Below are 24228 nucleotides of genomic sequence, written 5' to 3'. Positions count from 1 at the left end.
AGCATGATATCATCCTGGGCAATAACGGTGGAAATGTTGAATAGCTTTTTTTCATAGCAAAGACTTAAAGGTATGTGCTTATACAGGAATTTACTTTTATAAAATATCCTAACACTAAGTAACCCCATCCACCAAAGTAAAAGACTGACAACTAGCCCTGGTTTAATCAATATAGTGGTACAGACACAGTATCTATTGAGTAAATCTACATCCAGTAGCAAACAAACTCTAAAAGTTTCTCCAATGATGGTTCTGAAAAGTTTCTCCAAAATCAGTTTAATTGGGATATACTCTTTTTGTTTTAATGTCTTACCAAAGATGCTTCCCAAAGTTAGTTTTCGTCTGCCCACCCTTTCAACCAACCAAACGCCCAGCAGAGTAAACAGGAAATTAGTGAAGGCTGTCACAGTCACTAGCCAGATGGCCATCTTTTCATCTCTTACTCCTGACATCTGCAGAATGGTGGCGCTGTAGTACCTACAGATAGGACGAAAAGGCAACAGATGTATATTTGAAATCAGGAATGCCCACTTACAACTCCCTTGTGCATTTCTGGGAGCTTTTGTTCAGGTTACGTGAAGAAAGAAAATATAATTAAAGAACATCAAATACTTTTGATATATGGATTCTGATCTCAAAGAAAAGGACTGTTATGATTGCAAGTTGTATGAATGAAACATCTCCCTCCCATTTATTTCTTCAAATAAATGTATGAATATGCCACGCATTTTGCACAAAAGCACCACATATGGTGGGATTCAGCTCCAACTGCCCCTAATGTAGAGTAGCCACAAGTTAGTATGCTATTTCGAAAATAGCCAGAGACCACAAACCAACCATAGAGATAGCAGCCTTGCAATCAACTCAGGCACCTCACTCTCATTGAAGTCATCCCATCTTTTTTTGCGCAAGAGCCTAATTTCTGCATCAAGAATGCCTGCTCACAACTGATTGTCACGTATTAGAGTTCACAGGGCTTTAAATGCTTCAAATATCTTGCCTTGCCTTTAAAAATTATTTTGTGGTTTCTGTCTAAATTAACATGAAATTTAGGGGTTGTGCATGGATGTGTTATAATCCTCATACTATTAAGAAACGTGCACACACACACACACTCGCCTGTGATATCAGCACTTCAGCACTGCATAATGGATGTGAGGTTAAGTGAGAGAGCAATACTTGAGCAAAAGTGTTCTTTGGCACACAAAGGAGTGGTACAGGAAAACCTTCATTAACACAAAGTAAAATCCTGTCTTCTTGCTCCATTTCTCTCTCTCTCACTTAGACCTTTTCACAATGAAGGGATTTGCATTATTTTACCTTTCATCAAAAGTGTTAAAGCTGTAGTCTTGCATGCTAACTTTTAAATTTCAAACAAAATGTTCAAGACATTCAGCATTGCATGATTCATAAACAAAACTTCAAAATATATCTTTTATATATCGAAGTTGCTGAATTCTGAATAGTTGTTCAAATGTAAATGTGGGCAGTCTTATGTTAATTTATTCATTGTTGTGGTGTCATTTAATTATTTCTGGTATTTTATTTTTTCTTAAATAAATTATCTGGGTGGACTGGGGAGGGAGTTTTGCACTGTGAATGCTGAATATGTTTACATAGTACATCAAACTCATATTTCAAAAGAGCAATGAAAATCCTGTTTTCCATGATATGATCAATTCCGTCCAAAACTAAATGTCAGTACTTACTTGAATAGAGGTGATAAATCCAAATTAAATACACTTAAACTAATTGTTTTGCAGTCCAACAGCCCCTAATCAAAAGTCTGGACATCCAGTCTTACATTTACCATTACTGAGCACAGTTTGAAAAAACAGAGATTTTATGATAAAAAAGCAATTTTAAAAGTGCCAATTGAAGGAAAAAGTGAGAAAGCACGTGTTTGGGGTCTCTATTGTTTGGTTTACTGTGCCACTTTCAAACTAAAAGGAAAGTTTAATTAGGCAGAGTTCCAAAACAGACTGCGTCTGTGCTCAAATTCAACCGAGAGAAATAAAAACTGCCTTATTATAAACAATTAGTCAGGAATGGTTTCCTTAAGATTGCTTTTTATGAAATGACAGGTGAAGGGTGTACTTCTGATTTTGTCCACTAGATAGAGCATCAAGATAAGAAATCCTTGTTAATCCTCTTTGACTTTGTGTTATTGTTCTTGTAATGCAGTGTTATGTACAAAAATAACAGGAAATAACAACTATCCAACAACAGTATGGCCCTATGAAATTTGGTTTATTTTGTCTCAAATGTGTTCTTTCCTGATTTAATTGTCCTGTATCCTGTGTTTTTTTATTTAATCATCAAAAACAGTGCCTATCAAATGAATATACAAAACTTTACCAATTTCATAATTTGTTGAAAATTTAACTAAATCTTTAATTACATAAAACACAGCAATGAATTTACAACCTAATATTGCATATTGTTTTCTCAAATAAAAGTGGTCCAACAATCCAAAATATATTCTTCTTTTTCTTATCATTCTATTGGATGCTGGGCTCTATACCTTAAGGAAATCGTAACTGTGCAACTGTGATCAAATAAAATAAAACATTTCACAAAAACAGCTGTCCACAGCATCCATAGGATTTATTCTGTCAAATTTGATTATTTTGGTCATGTTCTGGCCATATGTGCTTGGACCCTGATAATTGCCACTTACAGCAAGTGTGAATGAATGAGTTAGTCCACAAACTTTACACAATTACTAGCTCATGTTCCCGTTGTACAAATTGAATGCGTGTTCTTGCTTTACTGTGGTGGTAACAAACCTCAGTACTAAAGGGGGTGACAGAGTTGCCTTCTAATGTCTGGGCTATTAAACTAGATGTGTTATTTTTCAGGTAGGTTGCTAGCTATAAAAATTTTGACAGTTTATCTAGATTTTACTTGCTTAGCAAGATTCTCTTCAAGCTTATGTTCCACTATGACAGTTGACCTAAAACGAACACTGACTGTAGAAAAATGTTTACACATGACAATTAGCAATTTAGTGCCCCTTGGGGCAACCCTGTGTATGCAACCTGTTGACCAGTTTCGGAAAGCAGCAATGCAAAAAATTGAACCAGCGTAGCTAGAAGTGTTTGTGTTGTGTCCACATAAACATTAAAGAGCATGTTTCAGGCCTAAGTCAACAGATATCAAGGGTACCCAAACAGCATAGACCTTTTCTTAAATCAAGAAAAATGGACCTGAACCTACAGATTTAGTTAAAATGCTTAACATGATTTTTTTATATTACCCTTATGATAATCACTTATAACTGTCTCCTTAAAAAGAACACAGCTATAATAGGAAGGGATTACCTACATATTGTACTGCCTTATCTCAGAAACAAAAACATAGCAGCACAAGTTATTTAGACAGCAAGATTTCTTGTATTTATAAATAAAAATAAATAAACCAAGTACAAGAACTAAAAAATGAAAATTTCAGCATAAACAAAACATGTAAAAATAGAGAACAGTCTTAGCAAAACAGATCCCGAAACAATTCAATAATCAGTTTAATAATCCACAATCAATCTTCATGCAGTTAATGAGAAATGAAGACAAAGGAAGTGTAACCGCCTTGACGGGTGTGTTGTTCCAAAGTTAAATAATCCACGTTTCAAAAAGAAAACAGAATTCTTGGTCTTCTAGCTGTTTTCAACCTCTTAGCACAACAGTTCTTTACCGGAACAACAAATGAAGTTGTAAGCATTAAATGTGAAGTCCTTTTTCAGTTGAGCATTAAACAGATGTTTCGCAACTATGACAAGAAAGAGAAAAAAGAGGTAGAGAGCAGGCCATGCTGCTATTTCCCCATGCTGATCATGACTTATTCTTCCCCTCAGGCTACTCTTATGTGGTGCTTTAAGCAACGTAGTGCCCCCTAACAGCGAGGAAGAAAACTACATTATAAAACAGCCTAGTAAAAGGCTTGTGACTGTTACATACCCCTCCCTTCATTAGAGGACTTCTACCTGACCAAAGAAGGGCTATACATTTTGGACATGAACTGTGTTGACTTGATCGGGGTTATTGAGTAAGGAAATAGAATAATTAACTGGGCCTAGACATTTGCAAATTTTAGCAGGGCCTTTCCATTTGGCAGATAACTTTGCCATAAAACCCTTCTCTGCTCAAGACAAAGGATTTTCAGATGCCCAAAATGACCACTAAGAGGGTTGTCATGGGCGTATCTCAGAAAATCCCCTCGAAGGCATGCAGGTATGACCAATTGTAACATGTGTCCTTTCTGCCCATCTGGAACACTCCTGAAAAGAAATCCATTCTTGACCACATAGTGGATTCTTGATGAGTCTGGGTTGGTTTGAGAAATGGCTTGCTGGATTAGGTCCTGTACCTCAGGGTAATTTTGCTGAGCACTGGCAAAGTTAGTCCAGTTGTGGCTTTGATAACAGCTATCCTATCAGGTGCTGATGTTTTCTTCAAACTCCGTGACAAAGTGTCCAGCACCACATTGCACTGACCCTTCCTGTATTTGACAATGAATTCAAAACCCTGAAGACAAATGGTCCATCGAGTGAGCCTTGATGAAGGCTTGGGGTGATGGAAAACCCAAGTGAGGGCAGCGTGGTCAGTAATCACCTCAAATGGCCTGCCCTCTAGTAAGGCCTCCATTTTTCAATGGCCCATACAACAGCAAGGCATTCCTTCTCGGACACTGAGTAGGCTTTCTCCGCTCCATGAAGAAGCCTAGAAGCATATGTGACAACATGCTCCTCCCCTTTGGATTCTTGGGTTAACACTGCTCCAAAACCTTCCTAACTAGTGTCGGTATGAACTTTGAACGGCTTGTTAAAGTCTGGTGGAATCAAGACTGGAGCATTTATCAAGGCACGCTTGATCATTTCAAAGGACTCTTGACAGGCCTTGGTCCATGCCCAAGTGACTCCTTTTTGCTTCAAAGCATGAAGAGGTGCTGCTTTCTCTGCAAAATTTGGGATGAACCGATGGTACCACCCTGCTAATCCCCAAAATTTTAGTGATTGTGGCACTGGAAAATCACTGACAGCTGAAACCTTGGCTGGATCTGTCTTGACTTCTTGTCCTGACACAACATGACCCAAGAAGGTAAGCGACCTTTGGACTAGGTTACATTTTGTTTAAGTTTAAGGTAAGGCCTGCTCTATGTAAGTAACTGAAGGCTGGATCCAAGTGTTTCAGATGTTCTTCTTCATCTTTTGAGTAGACCACTATGCCATCTATGTAGATGAGGCAACATTTTCCTTTCAAATCCTTCAGAACACCCTCCATGAAGTGTTGAAAAGATGCTGCGGCATTTTTAAGGTCAAAAGGAAGATGAAGAAATTCATATTGGCCAGCAAAAGTGACAAAAGCGGTCTTTTGTATGCTCTCAGGATCCATCTCTACTTGCCAGTATCCACTCTTTAAATCTAATGTGCTGAAAACCACGGCTCCATGCAGTTATTCCAATATTTCTTGAATCTGGGGCATTGGATAGCCATCCAAGTGGGTCTTTGCATTAAGCCCTCGGTAATCGGTAATCTTGATCCACCTTCCTTCTTTGGCACAATGACAACTGGCAAAGCCCAAGGTGACACTGAAGGACGAATTATGTTTTTGTCCAACATCTCTTTGATCTCTTGGTAAATGAACTGTTGTTTCTTTATTGACACTCTGTCAGCTCATTTTCTTACCGGTACTTCATCCGTGGTGATGATACGATGTCTGACCACTTTGGTGTGACCAATATCGTGGGTACAGACAGGCCAATTTTTCATCAGATTCTCAAGCAAGCTTTTAAACTTGACGGTAGAGACAGCTTGGCCGACCAAATGGTGAATGGCTTGAAAAGTTGGTGAGGACTCTTCTGAAATTGGCAGGGCAAGATTGAAAATCAGCAAGGGCTTGGGAGGTGACTCTACAGGCAAGAGTGTAAACACTTCAAAGCCACCATCCCTGGCAGGTAAGCTATACTGAACCTTCCTAAAATCCAAAATTATGCCTGAAGACATAAAGAAATCCATCCCTAGAATTACTGGAACTGTTAGATCTGTGTCTCTTAATACATATAATGTCACACTGAATTTCCACGTAGCTCCCACTCCCACTTAGATATCCCCACGGCATGCTGCACCTGGCCATTGGCCAACAGGAAGATTCGTCCCTTACTTGACTTCCATTGCTCATTATGTTTTGGTTGACTCTGACTAGACTCCTGAATCAATGACAGGGTGCTACCTGTATCCACCATAGCCTGGATGTATCTGCCACAAAGCACAATAGGTAAGGGGTCCATTTTGAGATCTGGTTTTATGGACTTGTGGAGTGACTGCACAACCCGAGTGTTAGCCTTACATAGTTTATGGGTTGTGTCTCTGTCAGTGTGGGTTTTCCTCTTCTGAGACTCAGAGTTAACATTACTTCAAAAGCGTTTGACTTCACCCAAATCCCTCTCTATTGGAGTGCCAATCCTTTCCAGTTCACTCGCATCCCTTACGGTTCCTCGGAGCAGGCTGGCCAGACGTGGGTTGCAATTCCTTAAAATAGCTTTTAAGATCCCTCTTTCTCAGGCATATCCTTCTTCCATCCTAAACATAAGGCTCGATAATGGTAGGCGAAGTCACGGATGCTCTCATGGGCACCTTGCTGCCTCTCGAGAAGCCTCCTAGTAGCTACTGCCTCATAATCACCACTCAAAAATGAATGCATAAATATTTCTTTGAACTGGCCCCATGTCTGAACACTTCTCAGCTCAGCTAGCCACCAATCCTTAGCAGTGCCTTTTAGAACCAAAATAATGGAGGCTAGAATTTCTGAATCACAAAGAGGTCATATAGCAAGATGTTCTTCACATTGTTTGAAGAAGGAAACTGGGTCATCCTCTTCACTACATCCAAAACGTGGGAATTCAACTTTTACTGGTGGTTGGTAGGGAATTGCTGGAATACCGTCAGGAACAGGTAAAGAGGGGTGATTGGGTTGGGTAGGATAGATTTTACTCATGACTTTGGAGACTGATGAAATAGGAGGTAGGCTTTGAAGAGGGTGTGCTGGGGTTGAAGACATGGGTGTCAAAGACTTAAGCTTATGGTCGATTAGTGCATCCCGCCTCTTCAGACAATCGATGACAGATTTTCCTAAGTCTTAAATACTTAACTCCAGTACTTTCTGAACAATTTTACACTCCCTTCCTACTCGGTATATTAGTTGTTCCTCTACCAGCTTACACCTGTTCTCAACCTCCTCCTGTGTAGAACACAGACTCACCTTCTGTGCACAATCCCCAAGGCATTCCTCAAGGGTCATAACTCATTCAGATAGCCTTTCAACCAATTCTCGAACAACAACACAAAAGTCTGGTTCTGGCGGTGGCAGAGGAGGAAAAGGAACTCTGGGCAAATCGTCAGTCTCTTCAAATTGACTCAATCTCTCCTTCCAACTTGATATTGACAACCACTGTGGGTTGTGATGAGCATTCTCATGGGTTCTCTTTTTGTCACAAAAGTTCCTTCCGTAAAATCAGGATTGGGCTCCTGCTCATCCCCTGCCCCAGAACATTGACTTGCCATAAATTCAACTGGGTAAAACAGAAAAACACAATAAATGCAGGTCCAAATCTATAACTGTCTCAGGTGCCAAATCTATATCTGTCTCCTTAAAAAGAACATAGCTATAGTAGGGAGGGATTACCTACATTATATTGTCTTATCTCAGAACAAAAACATAGCAGCACAAGTTATTTAGACAGCAAGATGACTTGTATTTACAAACAAAAAGAAATAAACCAAGTACAAGAACTAAAATAAATCTAATTTCAGCATAAACAAAACATGTAAAAATAGAGAACATTGTTAGCAAAACAGATCTCGAAACAATTCTATAATCAGTTCAATAATCCACCATCGATCTCCATGCAGTAAATGAGGAATGAAGAAAAGGAAGTGTAACCGCCTCGTCGGGAGTGTTGTTCCAAAGTTTAATAATCCACATGTTCCAAAAAGAAAACAGAATTCTTGGTCTTCTAGCTGTTTCCAACCTCTTAGCACAACAGTTTTTACCGGAACACCAAACGAAGTTGTAAGCATCAAATGTGAAGTCCTTTTCAGTAAAGCATTAAACAGACATTTCTCAACAAGGACAAGAGAAAAAAAGAGGTAGAGAGCAGGCCATGCTGCTATTCCCCCATGTTGATCATGACTTCCCCTCAGGCTACTCTAATGTGGTGCTTTAAGCAACTTAGCGCCCCCTAACAGGGAAGAAGAAAATGACATTATAAAACATAGCCTAGTAACAGGCGTGAGACTGTTACACACTACTTACTGGCAGTGTTCAAAGTTAGCCAGTACACTCTGGTACACTGTAACGGCAACGATGCAAAAAAAAAAAAAAAAAGTCAAAAATCCTATTAGGTGCTGGTATGGTGTCCTGCTCCCACAAAATGCTCAAGGGGGACTCTCAGAGGGCATGGGATGAGGCACAGTAGCGGTACAGATTTGGCTGGTAGAAAGTTGGCAACCCTAATACCACCTCACCTTTGTTTTATTGCCCTTACAAATATACTCATCATTCAAATTGGCTGCCACAACACCAATGTTAAAAAAATCTAGATTTTTCAAATGCACTTTTAAATGGATCATAAGGAAATGAATTTAACTATAATCTAACATTAACTACATGCAAGCACAAACTTAACACAACAAGGGGGCTTTGGTCTAAAGATGCAATTTCATGATGTGGTAGTATGTACTGGTGTACAGTTTTACTACACACTCAATTGTACACATTTTACTGTCAATAAAAACATCTCCAAGCAACCAAATTACTGAGAATAAACAATGCTATGCAGTACTAGCATTTGATCTGCAGGTGTACAATTATCAACAGAGATGATCATTTACTGTGTTTTACACTTGTCTCTAAAAAGGTTTGCACAACAGTTAGTTCTGGTCCTCGAATCTGATTGTACGAGAGATGTTCCATGAGTACAGATTTCTCACACCATCAGCACTCGGACGCATCACTGGCCATACAGCACTCTTGCTCATGTGGTATTGCTTTAGTAACTGTGATGTAGGAACTTTGACTCATTGATGCAGTTTATTTCCTTAAAAGTGAATGTTAATCATTAAAAGCAATCTTCTTACATCTCCTTGGGTGCTGCCACATTCATGTGACATCATTCGCATGCATGTCAAAGAAATCTGGAGTTTCCAAGTTGAAAGCATGACTTCATGTGGTGTTCCATTGGACTTTTTCAAGTAGGAATTTAGAAATTCTGACATTAAGTGTTAAATGGATGCAACTGACAACCCAAACTGATCTCACAGTGAATTTGGCAACAGTAGGTCAGAAGTTCTGCTGCTGAAATCGGTCTGTGCTTACCAAAATTCAAACAAAGCTGTAAGTGTTGATGAATGTATGGCATGTGTGAGCTCCAGTTTCCAGGTGAAATGTCCACAGCATGGCGCTAAAAGCAAGTTGAATTTGAGCTGTAAATGACTTAATACAGTTGACAGGAAAGCATATGTTTTTAACCCTACTACCTAACGCAAACCCCAACATTAAACCTTACCATCTGTGGAGTAAAAATGTATTTTTAGAGCAAAAATGCAACCTCCACATCATGCTTATCACTGTTTCTTAGAATATGATTAATTCCTGGTCTCAGAGGTTGCTTGCGCAATGTGTTACAAGTAGTGCCAGAGGAAAAGGTGATCACATTTGAATTGATGTAAAACGTTTGATGGGGGATGCCTCCTGTCAGTAATTCAGCAAAAATGTGGTCGATTTTAGGGTTCCTGAACATTCGGAAGAAACATGTAAAATTTTTTTGTGTGATTATGTTGGTCATCCCAGTATTAATTCAGCATTGTCATTAGCCGCATTTCCACCATCGCGTGGAACAGTTCTCAACATAAAACCATACCGTTCCATGCTGATCCGGGCCAGGTGCTGTGGTTAGTTTCTTTTTCCACTATGGTGCGGTGAAATCAGGAGAACAGACCCGTCTGTTGGCGATGACGTAAGAGGTAAACATCGGAGCGAGTGCGCTATGGGCGATAATTGCAAATTCCAGTTTTAGGACTGCTTTTTTCCCCTGGTTTTACTCTGCTAACAAACAGCAAAGACATGGACCATGTTGTTAGTAATCTACTTCCCTGATGAAAAAGGCATGTAGAAAAATATATGTAGGCTATAATACTTATAAACCATCATAAACCAAATAATGAAGATACATTAAACGATTCACCATGTACTAAACCCATTTTACCAGCACGATTGAGAACGGTTGAGTACGGTTAGTTAACCATGCTGAGAATTCCGGGCCGAGAACGGTTTGTACTCGTGCCGTGCTCAAGTGGAAATCCGTTCTCCAGTGGAAATGCTACTACAACCGTTCCGTACTGTCCTCAGAACCGTTCGGCCCAATGGTGGAAAAGCAGCTATTCTTGCATCCTGTTATTTCCCATGACCTGTTACGTTCCTAGAAAGATAACATAGTTTATTTCTCATTACCGTTGTTTATGAAGTCCTGCTTGTGTTACAATGTAATTTTTAAATAATTTAGCTTTCTTATCCTTGTTTCCTTCATACGTTATTGACAATTACTAGGATCCTGTTTTCAGATTCTGATTTCTGTTTTCATTCTGATCATATGGAATTACATCGCTCTAATTATTTCCATTAATGCAGCTGTTCAACTCATGACGTCAGAGGTCTCATCTGCGAGTTGGTGAGCATTTCCCCAGTCATTTATTCAGTAATGTTATTTCATCAGCTAACGCACATTTAATGGGAAGGAATTCTATATGAGCAGTAAGAGGAAAAGGGACCCACTTCCATGAAGACAGGACAACCATCAAGGCCTTGCCAGAAGCAATAAGTATTGCAACTGCGTGGTCCCGCTGTATGTACTTAAAGAATTTTTCCAGGTTTGATTGAAGTTAAGCTCAATCAACAACATTTGCATAATGTTAATTGCCACAATTTTTTTTTTTTTTAGATTTGTCCTCACTTTCTATAAAACAAACAAAACAAAAATCTTGGTAACAGTGAGGCTCTTTTTTTTTTTAAAAGAAAAGGTAGGACGAGGTAATTATTTATGTATTTATTTATTTTTTGTGGTAAAAACATTATGCCACAAATATTGTTGATTGAGCTTAACTTTTATTGAACTGGAATTTTCTAAAAACATACTTTCTTGCATTATTGCACCCCACAATTGTGTCTCAAATCATAGTACATAGTACTGAAAACAGTATACCAAAGGTGCCTAGATGACATGAATGCACTATTGCATGATGGAGTGCATACATTTTTTTTTTTTTTTTTTTATGTCTACAGATCCAGGCCACTCAGAGTGTGTCCTCTATCCTCAGTATTCCCTTGTGTATTATTTGATTTAGTCTGGTTTAATCTTCAAAAGCCTCTGAGCTCAAATTGGAGCCTTTTGTTGGCTATACCATGGGTCTTCTGTGATAAACCACACTCTCTAATTGTCTCTCCTATTGGTCACAGTAGATAAGTCCTGATTAAAGAGATGAGAGAGGGTACAGTACTGTAGAATGATAACAAAGGTATGAGGTATTGTTTGTGGTAATTGGTGTGTCAAAGATCAGGAAATTAGAAGATTGGAGAACAAGCCATTGATGAGTTCTCGCTATAAAGACAGATAAAGACATGTGTCATGTCCTCCCTCACTATGGGCAGGACTTTTTTTCTTTCTTTTTCATAATACAGAACTGCTCGCAGTGGGTCAGTGACCTCTGTGGACCTGTTCAAATGATCTTTACTGCAGAACCATTCATCTTAAAGTGGCTCGGTGAGTAACATAGGAAGGATTTAGACTTGGTCGCTTCATGTGATTTTACTGAACGGTTAGCTATCCAATCACGAAAAAACAAGTGTAAATGCAATTCAAAATGCAAGATGGATAGAAAACTAATCATTCGAACCACCTCAGGAGGTGGTTTGAGATGCATGTAAGACACAACTTGGCCAAGTTTAAATGCATATGGTTGTTGAGGTATCATAAGCCCATTCTACATTTAATCATGTGCTGGATATGAATTACAGATAGGCCTATTCAATTCAATTTTCACTAGTTAAAATACTTTGATAACAGGTATGAAATTACTACTAGTAAAACTTTATTTTATATCAGGAATTACATTTGCACGAGTAAAAACATTCATTCTTGATTAAAAAGTAATTACTTGTGGAAATACCCATTCTTGATATAATTTTTTTGTTATTTCAATTAGATAAAAATAATACTTTTTGACACTTGTAACTGCATTTTGACTAGTAGAATTTCACAATGATCTGTCACTTCTGTTCCAAACACAATTACAGATTTCTACAATTAATTTTGAACTAGTAAAATTCCAATTTTACATGCCAGCTATGTACTTCTTACTAGTAAAAATGATATATTTGTAAATAAATAATAAATAATTATTATGTCGTTATTATTGCCACTATTGCCAATATGAAATTGATATTTCCTATTGACACACTAAAGCAGAAGATACAAAATTACCATCTTAAGACAAATGTTTTGTCAAATATATAACACATGATTTGAAAGATGTTTGTATTACATATCCGACATTTACAAGCTTACTCCAACATGACTAAGTTGCATGGTAGCTCAGCTATAGTGTACTGGGGTACGAGCCCAGCAAAGTGCAGGAGTTGACTCATGAGATAAAAGTGTCATAGAAACGGCATGAAAGGACGTGGTTGCTTCAGCTTTTGTAGTTTTCATATCACATTTGCTTTTATGACATCATCAGCTAGGTTTCGGTGTAGGTTTTAGGGTAGGGATGTTGGTTTTGTTTATTTAAAAAAAAATAAAAAACAATAAAAAGGGTTTTATGGTTAGTCATCTCACATTTGCTTTTTAGGACACTATTGGTTAGGTTTACGTAAAGGTTTAGGGTAGGGATATAGCCATTTTTTGGTTTTAAACTCCATAGAGCATTAACCTTTTAAACCTCATCTTTTTGGGAGAACATTTATATTGCTTTTAGCGCTCCTCAGTTGACATTTCACCTCGAAACTGCAGCGATACATGTAATGAACCACATACTCTAATATCATTTTGCAAAAATTTTTGTCACAGTGACACAATTTTCTGCTGAGAACCTGCAGTGGTGTGAGCGCAGCTATTAGGGAATAGAGTTCCATCAGCTGTGTCCCTGCAGTATTGTGTTTTCTGTCCTGGGTAGAGTGGTCTTTCTAACAGTGCCCAGTACAGCAGTTTCTGAGTGAATACACACATTATTTAACATTTTAATGCTGAGGTATGCCAGTATTTCCAGTCATGTACCCAGTTCCCCACCTTTAAGTTAGCCTCATTGGTTAACCCTTTCATACTGGGCCCCGCAGAGTAGCGTCACACACATGTGTTTCTGCAACAGCCAGTTACATTACAAGCTGCCAGATTCAAATTGGCTTTCGTGCCGACGCAGGCTACAATGGTCTGTAGTTTATATTCACTCAAACAGTTTCTCATACAGTCTTTTAAAACACAGAATACGTTTATTTTATTTAAACTCAGATGTCCCTTTTTCAGGACACTGTATTTTAAAGATAATTTGTAAAAATCCTTTACAGATCTTTATTGTAAAGGTTTTAAACAATGTTTTCCATGCTTGTTCAATGAACCATAAACAATTAATGAACATGCACCTGTGGAACGGTCGTTAAGACACTAACAGCTTATTAGACAGTAGGCAATTAAGGTCACAGTTATAAAAACTTAGGACACTAAAGAGACATTTCTACTGATTCTGAAAAACACCAAAAGAAAGATGCCCAGGGTCCCTGCTCATCTGCGTGAATGTGCCTTAGGCATGCTGCATGGAGGCATGAGGACTGCAGATGTGGCCAGGGCAATAAATTGCAATGTCCGTACTGTGAGACGCCTAAGACAGCACTACAGGGAGACAGGAAGGACAGCTGATCGTCCTCGCAGTGGCAGACCACGTGTAACAACACCTGCACAGGATCAGTACATCTGAATATCACAAGCGGGACAGGTACAGGATGGCAGCAACAACTGCCCGAGTTACACCAGGAACGCACAATCCCTCCATCAGTGCTCAGACTGTCCGCAATAGGCTGAGAGAGGCTGGACTGAGGGCTTGTAGGCCTGTTGTAAGGCAGGTCCTTACCAGACATCACCGGCAACAACATCGCCTATGGGCACAAACCCACCTTCGCTGGACCAGACAGGACTGGCAAAAAGTGCTCTTCACTGACGAGTCGCAGTTTTGTCTCACCAGGGGTGATGGTCGGACTCGCGTTTATCGTCGAAGGATTGAGCATTACACCGAGGCCTGTACTCTGGAGCGGGATCGATTTGGAGGTGATTTTGGTGGTCCGTCATGGTCTGTGTCACAGCATCATCGGACTGAGCTTGTTTTCATTGCAGGCAATCTCAATGCTGTGCGTTAAAGGGAAGACATCCTCCTCCCTCATGTGGTACCCTTCCTGCAGGCTCATCCTGACATGACCCTCCAGCATGATAATGCCACCAGCCACACTGCTCGTTCTGTGCGTGATTTCCTGCAAGACAGGTATACCAGTGTTCTGCCAAGGCCAGTGAAGAGCCCGGATCTCAATCCCATCGAGCATGTCTGGGACCTATTGGATCGGAGGGTGAGGGCTAGGGCCATTCCCCCCAGAAATGTCCGGGAACTTGCAAGTGCCTTGGTGGAAGAATGGGATAACATCTCACAGCAAGAACTGGCAAATCTGGTGCAGTCCATGAGGAGGAGATGCACTGCAGTACTTAGTGCAGCTGGTGGCCACAACAGATACTGACTGTTACTTTTGATTTTGACCCCCCCTTTGTTCAGGGACACATTATTCCATTTGTGTTAGTCACATGTCTGTGAAACTTGTTCAGTTTATGTTTTAGTTGTTGAATCTTTTTTATGTTCATACAGATATTTACACATGTTAAGTTTGCTGAAAATAAAAGCAGTTGAAAGTGAGAGGACATTTCTATTTTTGCTGAGTTTACATACATCTAACTCGTCACAAAGGACCATGATAACATTTCACAGCTTGTATTTGCACAGCCATCATATCTAAATGTGATCTTCCCATGCATGCAGCCACGTCTGCTTATTATTAGGTGCAGATGCGGTTTTCATTCACACAAACTGCAACTCAAACAGTCTTTTCAGGAATATAATACGTTTGTTTTATGAAACAGACAGCCAAACTATCACTAAAGCAGCACGATAACAATGTAAATCTCATATACTCGCAGTGAAAACATGCAGATTGAGCATGATTATCCGATGCATGCAGCCAAGTCTGTTTACATTAGCGCTTGTCTCACACACACACACACACACACACACACACACACACACACACACACACACACACACACATGCTGGTGCGGCTATCCTTATGAGGACTCTCCATAGACATAATTATTTTTATACTGTACGAACTATAGATTCTATCCCCTAACCCTACCCCTAAACCTAACCCTCATAAAAAACTTTCTGCATTTTTACATTTAAGAGAAAACATAGTTTATTATGTTTTTTAAGCTATTTGAATTATAGGGACACTAGAAATGTCCTCATAAATCACATTTATAGCATAATAACCTTGTAAATACCAGTTTGTAACCTAAAAAATTTAAACCAACCAAAACCCGCCCACACACACACACATACACACACACACACACACATACACAATGTCTGAGAAGTCAAACAGCGCATATAGGCAAACCGGACTGCTGATATTATTTGTTCATTTGTTTTTTACAGCTATAAATACTAAATTAATAAAACAAATACAGGACAGCATACATAACCCATTTGTTCACGTTTACTATATTATATACAGTATTTTTTTTTTATGACAAGAAATCAAAAATTAAAATGAAAAAAATAAATAAATACTTATCTACACTCTGCCCCCCTCTACTGGCTGTGCAGTGTCACATGCAAAAATAACTCACTCCAGGGGGCACTGTAGGGGAATTTATACCCTACTTATGAAAAGGATTAGTATTAGAGGCTTTGGAAAGCCCATGTATGGTACACTGCAACACAATGCCCCGCAGAACATGGCGCGCTAGGCCCGCGGGGGTGGATGTTAAAACTGAAAACTTGCTTTATGCTGACTATGTGTGGCAGCACAAGAGAACAGCTTCGGCCACAGCTTCTCTCTCGAAACGGGAATCCAAAAATGACTACTTGTAGAGTTAAAATGACTACAGGTGCGGTGAAAATTTCTGAGTTTTGGCAAGACTAATAATCTCTGCCAGCAAGATCTGTGAGCTCAGAATTGGGCAGTGAAGAGGCATGTGCGCTCACACATCCGATCATTAACAGGTGCGAATGATATTGATTCCGTATGTGGCGTCAATGAGTACATTCCTTTACGGAGGTTTCGCAGGCATTAAAATCTGCTTATTCGACTACTTTGAACCGCATTGCGTCTGCCAACCTTAATGAAGGGACAGAGTCCAGCAGGCATTGGGCCGTTTGATAGAACTGGTAGTGGCATCTTTAAAAGTGCTGCCCGATGAAGCATTAAAGACAAGATCCAAGATAATCAATGTGGAACAGAGACGCACATTTGGTCTAATAGGCATGTGTTACTAACATCCTTGCCCATTTTTATCTGAAGTACTTCACTCAAAGTGATCAGACATTGCAACCGCAGGTCTGGTGAACATATCTTCATGATCTGCGGGTTCAATAATGCGTCACTATGATGAAGCCATGGGCTTGTTGGTTCAGGCGTGCCCCCAGGTTTGGATAGTGGTGTCTTCCCTATCAGAATCTTGCATGATTACTGGACGTCAAATTGTTTTGACTGACTTTGTAAAAAAAAAGCGGCTTTACATTGACAAAGCATATTTATAGCATCGTCTTGTTGCTCAGAGACATGTTCCCAAAAACACTAAAACATCTTTCAAACAGCAGTGACTCGTCACGGACGTTGACGAATATATCTACTCTCTAATACATCATCGGACGTTTATTTGATGTGTGTTAACATCCTGAAGACGTATTTTTAGTTTGTTTGTGTATCTGCAACATGCCTATTAGATGTGCCTATGGTTACAAGCACATTCCAGCTCTGGGGTTCGTTCCACAGTTGCGACGATCCTGCAGAAACACAAAACACGCTTACTAGAATTCAAACATTGTGGGGAAAAGATGCTATATAGGAGGTAAAACTCCCAGCAGTTGCAAATAAATTATCTGTGTACTTTTCTCTGCATGTAAAATACTAATAATAATAGTAAGAATAATTCTTACGTTTCACCTGCAGCGAATATTGGATGTCCTCTGCACACTGAAGCCACAAGACTGGTTTAAAAGAGGCGTACTTCACATTTTTATTGCAAAAATTTAGGTTGATTACAAAGTGTGTGCAGGCAGCCCGCCTTGCTGCACAAAAGGCATTGTTCATTTCCGAATTTACGTGACTGTCTTTTGTGCACAAAGAGCCCACCACAATTAACAGACAACTTGTAGCACCTCTTGACTCATGTCACAAATTTAGTACTTCAATCAACCATATAAAGTACCATCTTTCTCCTGTGTAGGCTATCCAATTTATCAGGATTCAGTGAAATTCTCCCAGCAAGATGCGCATATTCGTGTTTTACGCATGATAATCTGAGTGAAGCCGGGCAAGCTTGTCTGGCTCCTCACATTATTACATTTAGGAGGGATGCTAGCTGCAGCAAATAAGGAGTCAAGTTAAGGATGTTACTTGTATGCCCCCTTTTCATGGCTGGGTGACTGAAAGACACCTGTGAAAGTAACGGGGGTAAGGTCACAATTTTTAGACCCCGTGCGCAGCTTAAAATTTCTCCTACGGGGGTTTCCTGCTTTGGGACCACCCTTAGTGAGGAGAGAAATCTTGACCACGGATGCCAGCAGCCAGCAAAGCTGGGATGTGTCTGAGCATGCGGGGGAGCGTATAAGCGGTCCCTGCATATTAATAATCGAGTTGAAAAGTATTTTAACAATGCACACAACACACTGTATAAAATTGTTCTTGCTGAACAGGTTAGATCACAGTGCGGTGGCTTAAAGATGGCTGAACGTTTCTCACAGCTTCTTAACAGAGTGTGTACATTTCAATGCTCAGTGCAACGCTGGCTGCAATCACTCTCTGAAAGGAACATTACAGGTAATTAGAACTGAAACAAGGCATTACTAAATAGACGCTGTAGCATATCTCCATTGATATGGATGTTTCAGCCGCATTCAGATATCAAGCCAACCACTGTTTTTAATCGGCCTGTGTTGACCGAGCAGACCGTGATTTCAACTTCTTCAACAGCTCTTAACAAGTATGTAATGTTAAATGCCGATCAGGCTGTAACAGGGTTCAATGGAAATGAAGAGGCAGGAACCGGACGAAGCATCAAAGTAATGTTTTAATAAACTCAAACACAAAAACACACAAACATAAATGCATACAGCTCTCATGTAGCTCTCTCTCTCCCGAACTGCCACATCTCGTTGCACTTATCCCTCTCCTCGGCTGATTAGCCCGATTGGGGGCCGGGCGTGCGTAGTCACGGCCCGGCCCCACCCTCCTCCTTGTCACACTCCTCCCTCCTATGCCTCAGGCCAGGGAACCCCCAGTATGACGTACATCCTTCCCCTTTCCGGGAGGAAACAACAAAAAGAGGAGAGGGAAAGGCCAACGCAGAGCGACAGTGAGTGAGATAGAGAGAGGAAAAACGTACTTGCTAGTTCCCAGACATGCCGTCGCCTGGTCCTCGATCACTCCTCCACCCTCTGGTGGACAACAGCCGCTCCTCCCCGGGCGGACCGGAGCCAGTCCTCCGACCCCTGGTGGATGGAACACCTCTCTGCTTTTTGGCTTCTAGTAGGGAACTCCTCTGCCCCTGGCAGTGGCTCCACCGCTCCAGGCGGTCGGCAGTGTGCCCCTCCTCCTCTCGAGGATGGTGGCCGTTCCTCCACGTCTAGGTGGCTGGTAGCAACTCCGTCCCCTGGCGGATGGCCACGGCTGCACATTTGGATGGTAGTGGCGAGGACTCTACGATGGCACGTCCCTTATCCTTCCCGGGCTTTGGCACCAATGTAACAGGGTTCAATGGAAATGAATAGGTGGGAACCGGACGAAGCATCAAAGTAATGTTTTAATAAACTCAAACACAAAAACACACAAACATAAAGCATACAGGGCAGCTGCCTGTAGCTCTCTCTCTCCCAAACTGCCGCATCACTTATCCTTCTCCTCGGCTGATTAGCCCGATTGGGGTCGGGCGTGAGTATTTACCCAGGCCGAATCTCCTAAAACAAATGAATGACAGAAATGTGGTACAACTTGCCTCAGACCCTGAAATTGTGTCTGGGAGCGACAACAGCTTTGATCTGTTCGCATGGTGTTAAGGACACTTTTTAAATGCTCACACTCTGTTAGGGCGCTAACACAATAGTGTTTGATGCATGGGAGTGCAAAAGGTCCGTTAGAAAGGTATGTACCACACAGGGAAGAGGCGGTCACGGATGGCTATTTAAAATATATATTTTTGACAATGTACCAGTAAACATTAAAACACTTCTTCAGGCTCTCTCTCCACAATTACTATCTTTTTAGTCTGACAGACAAAGATAATAGAGGACAGGGAAAGAATACAGCAGGGCGCGTTGCAGCAAAGTTTAATTGTTTTCAACTTTTGGTCACATGACAGAGCTTCACTTTTGGAAACCCTTGCATTTTCCCTCTCTGTCCTTTTGGTGCACCATCTCCATTGAAATCAATACATTTGCAGCATTCTTTGACGCAGTGCGAGATGTGTTGGCGAGCTGCATGCTCTGTGGCTCCACAATGCAGTTTTGTCTGGAGGATTCAAGAGTCCAAAACCTGCCTTTTTACAGAAGGTTTTGTTGAGCCAGTATGTTAAACGCAGCCATTGTATAGCTGTTGTTTGACTCTGCAATTCGTTTTGAGCCCTATGTTGACAGCTTGTCTCGCCAGTTCCTTATGCTTTTTGTGATATGGTCAGTTATCTATTTGTTTTACCGACTATTACATTGGCACTGCCCTGTCGAAGAACAGACTTGCCCATTGAAAATGTAAGTTTTTATTTGTTTTTACACCTATTTATGGAATTCTGGTTGACCCGGTGAAATTCCATTGTACATGGCTTCACGGGGTCAGATTGCCATTTCTGCAGCAGCAACTTGGAATTCACTGAGTACATTTTCATGATTAGGCTTAACATAGTACACATCTAGTTATTACAAAATAGTGCCGGGTAACCAGATGCAAAGTCACATATGTAACCAGCAGTAATTATCACTTGTGAACAAATTATTTTTATTGGGCATCATTCCTAATCAAGCTGTAATTTTGCCAAATTATGCAAAAAGTGTGAAAATATTATTTAATTTTGTTTTAAGGATACATTAAATGTTAACTATGAAATTAGCCTTTGAAGGAGTCCACCATTACAAAAATGTAAAAGATGTCATTTCCATCAGCATCAGTATGGAAATGACACTGTGGTGGGAATTTTCATGACATTCATAAAACATTACAAATCTCCTGTGATACAAGTACATGTTGGACATTGTTAGTAGACAAAATATTAGTGGATTTTACTACATGGAGATTCAAAAGCCAGTATCTGTAATGGAGATGTTTCAGAAAAAAAAAAGAAGAAAAAAAAAGGAAAATGGAAAGTCCTTAAAAAAATGAAAACATTAATAGTCACGATAAAAACATTGACCTATAATTTTTTTTTTTTTAATGTGTCACTACTTCAGTTCATTGTAACCAAATAAATTAACAACTATCTGGTTTTGTCAAACAAAATAAAAACTACTTTCTTGGCTTATAGCTGATGTGGATGATTAAAGAACCTATGTGAAGCTGAAAAATAGAAGAACAAGATGGACTGACCTTAACAGGTATGAAACCATTAAGTCTCGGCTACATGTTATTGTGCAGCCAACTTCTCTGCGTACGCCTATGCACACAAATAAACTCAAAGATAGACATTGAGCAGGACATGGTGAAAGCCGTGGACTCATGCCAATGTGTGAGATGAACTCCCATCTGAAAATGCATCTGTTTGAAGAGCCCTAGGCTGTGACCCTGAATAGCAAATACACCCCATGACTTCTAAATATGAGTCAAGGAATCAACAGAGATGTCTGACAGTGAGAAATGGAGATGGGGGGGTTCTGATATGGGTAGAGGAGGTAATTGGTGAGTGTTTGGGTGAGATAAAGATGAATGTGGTCAAGGTCTACACAGGTCTTGAGGCCACAGGCCAGACAGCTTCAAACCCCTGTTGTGGAAAAGTACCATCATTAATGCAGTAGCTTTCTAAATCTTAGCCTTTTCTCATTTAAAATGATTAGAAAAATGAAAAATTAACAGTTTCCTAAGATGCAGGATGGCAATGATATGGCTTTATTAAAAATACAGAACAGAATACAAACAAAACCGCTCACAATGGAGGAAAACAAAATCAGGATAAGAAGTATGTGAAAAATTACAGAAAACTAACAAAACTAAAATGCAAACAAAAACACTCACAGGGGAGAAAACCCAGAAAAGAAAAAGCAAGAAATACTAATTAACAAACAAACTAAGAATGGGAACAAACAGGAACTCAAATGGACTGACTGACAAAACTGAAGAGCGCACACAACACAACAATCTAGCAATAAAGATGAGACAAAGGAGAGAATATATAGAGCAAAGGGAGATAGGGTACAGGTGCTACCAATAATCACGAGCAGTGTGAATCAGCGCTGCCATGGCAACACTGATTGCGCTGCTGAGCAGCACCTGTGAGAAACACGAGGGAGAGAGGGAAACAACAGTGCATGGGACAACCTGAGAGATGGGCAGAGGAAACTGTCACAATCCTGCCAAAACAAAAGAGGCAGTATCATGATAGAAAACATACTCTATGTTGGGTTTTACATGTTAATGATCACACTTGGCCATATCACTATTTTAATTTGATTAATTGTAAATTTGTCATTCATTTCATCCCAAATTTGTCAAATTTTGTGCAATTCCGCATTTTACTTTTTTTTATTAACATTTTTATTGATTCCATCTACAAAAACCAATAAACACAACATAAAATACGGAATCAATTATATAAATTAAACCCCTCCCCCCGAACCCCCCCACCTGACACAAACACGCATTACAGTGATATCTTACAATTATAACAAAAAATTAGAAACAAGCTAAAAAAAATATACTTTCAAAAAACAAGCGTACACATACACATCAAACTAAAAATCAAAAATCCCTCTCTGTTGCCCCTCCCCGAGAACCCTCCAAAAAATCAAAATATCCACCCCAATTCCTATTAAACAAATCCCACTTTCCCAACCTTCTATATATCACCTCCTCAAATGCCGCAACCTCACACATCTCCCCGCACCACTCCCGAAACGAGGGTGCCCCAGCTGTCTTCCACCCCCTGAGAATTATTCGCCTGGCCACCATAACTCCGGCCAGGACCCAACCTCTCAAATGGCTATCCCCAAAATTAATAAGTCTGGGGCAAAATGAAAACCATGTGTCCAGCACATCCCACATAAATCCCTGAATCTTCAACCAAAATTCCTGTATTTTAACACATCCCCAAAAAACATGGGTTGTGTCCCCGTCTTCTGATTGGCATCGCCAGCAGGTGGGTGTGTCTTTAAGACCAAGTCTATACAATCTAGAGGGTGTCCAATATGATCGATTCAAAATCTTAAATTGCATCAGACAGACTCTAAAATTTCTAGATATAGACTTGACATTTTTTAGAATCTTAGCCTACACTCCCTCCTCCAATACCAAATTTAAATCTCTCTCCCATAATCTCTTGAGAGAACTGAGTGTATTAACACCCCTCACAATCCACGCCGACCAGCAGAAAGGGGAATCGCCAATACACAGCTTTGGGTTTAGCCATATGCTCGTGGCAACATTTAAATAAATGTCTGAATTAAACACACGCGTGCAGATGCGAGATGACGGGGTGCGACTTAACTTCTCTAATTAGTTTAATAGAAAGGCTTTGTAATAATAAAATAGGGGCAATAACTTCCTGTTCAATTCCAAACCAGAGAGGGGCTCTCTCAGGTGGAAGTGACCAGTGAGCTAAATGTATGAGACCAAATGCATAATAATAAAAAAAAATCTTGGGTAGGCCTAGCCCACCTTTGTCAACTGGCCTATGTAACTTGTTGAAATGTAACCTGGGACGCTTTCCATTCCAAATGAAGGACTTTGCTATACTATCAAATTGCTTAAAATAAGAGGGTGGGACATCTACAGGGAGAGATTGTAGTAGGTAGTTGAATTTTGAAATACAATTCATTTTAATAACATTAACCTTCCCAATCATCGATAAATGTAATGAAGCCCACCTACTCACATCGCTCGAAAACCTTTTTATTAAAGGGTCAAAATTAACTCTTGACTAAATCACATAATTTTGCTGGGAATAAAATGCCCAAATATTTAATGCCTAGTTTGGGCCATTGAAAGGCGCCCAACTGAAAGGCTGTTACTAGGTAGTGCGCTACGTTCAGGAGCGGGTTTGGTTATTAGCAATAATTAATAATTATCAAAGATAATTATCATTTATTAAAGTCAATAGAACATTGATTTGAATCAATGTTAGCTCTTTTAATCCTTCACATCAACAATCAAAGATAACCATCAAATTCAATAGAATATTAATTATTATCAAAGATAATCATTAATTATTAAAATCAATGGAACACTGATTAGAATTAACACTAGCTTATTGATCCTTCAAATTCAACAATCATCAATGATAATTACTATTATCAAAATCAATAGAATATTAATAAGGATTAATATTACCGGGGCATCACCCTGGAATCAGGGACTAATAACCAGACAGTATAACAGTCTGTCATGTGTATTCTGTTGATTCATGTCTTTTATTTTGAAATGTTTAGTTCCTGTTCCTGGTCATGTGATTTCTGTTTTCCCTCCATGTTCATGTGTCATGTTTTCATTGGTTTATTGTTTAATTAGCTTGTTATGAGTTCTGTTTGTTCATTGGTTTATGTTCTCCCATGTCTTGTATTTAAGCCCTCATGTTTGCATTGTCTGGTTGTCAAGTATTGGATGTGATCGTAGATGTTTAAGTCAAGCCACGTTTATGTCAAGCCATGTTTAAATCAAGTCAAGTCATGTTCAT

General features: G+C 39.8%; 1 protein-coding gene across 1 annotated transcript in view; it reads right to left on the bottom strand.

Moving 5' to 3' along the window:
- Positions 1-24228, bottom strand: part of LOC127436996 (proton myo-inositol cotransporter-like) — a 146135-nt gene that overhangs the window by 21972 nt on the left and 99935 nt on the right. The window contains exon 5 of the mRNA XM_051691568.1: positions 314-477. Coding sequence (XP_051547528.1) covers positions 314-477 — 164 coding nt within the window. The remainder of the gene's footprint in view (positions 1-313; positions 478-24228) is intronic.

The sequence above is a fragment of the Myxocyprinus asiaticus genome, chromosome 47 (genome assembly GCF_019703515.2).
Source record: "Myxocyprinus asiaticus isolate MX2 ecotype Aquarium Trade chromosome 47, UBuf_Myxa_2, whole genome shotgun sequence".
NCBI lineage: Eukaryota > Metazoa > Chordata > Actinopteri > Cypriniformes > Catostomidae > Myxocyprinus > Myxocyprinus asiaticus.
The sequence above is the reverse complement of the archived record's forward strand: the minus strand, read 5'-3'. Positions and strand labels throughout refer to the sequence as shown.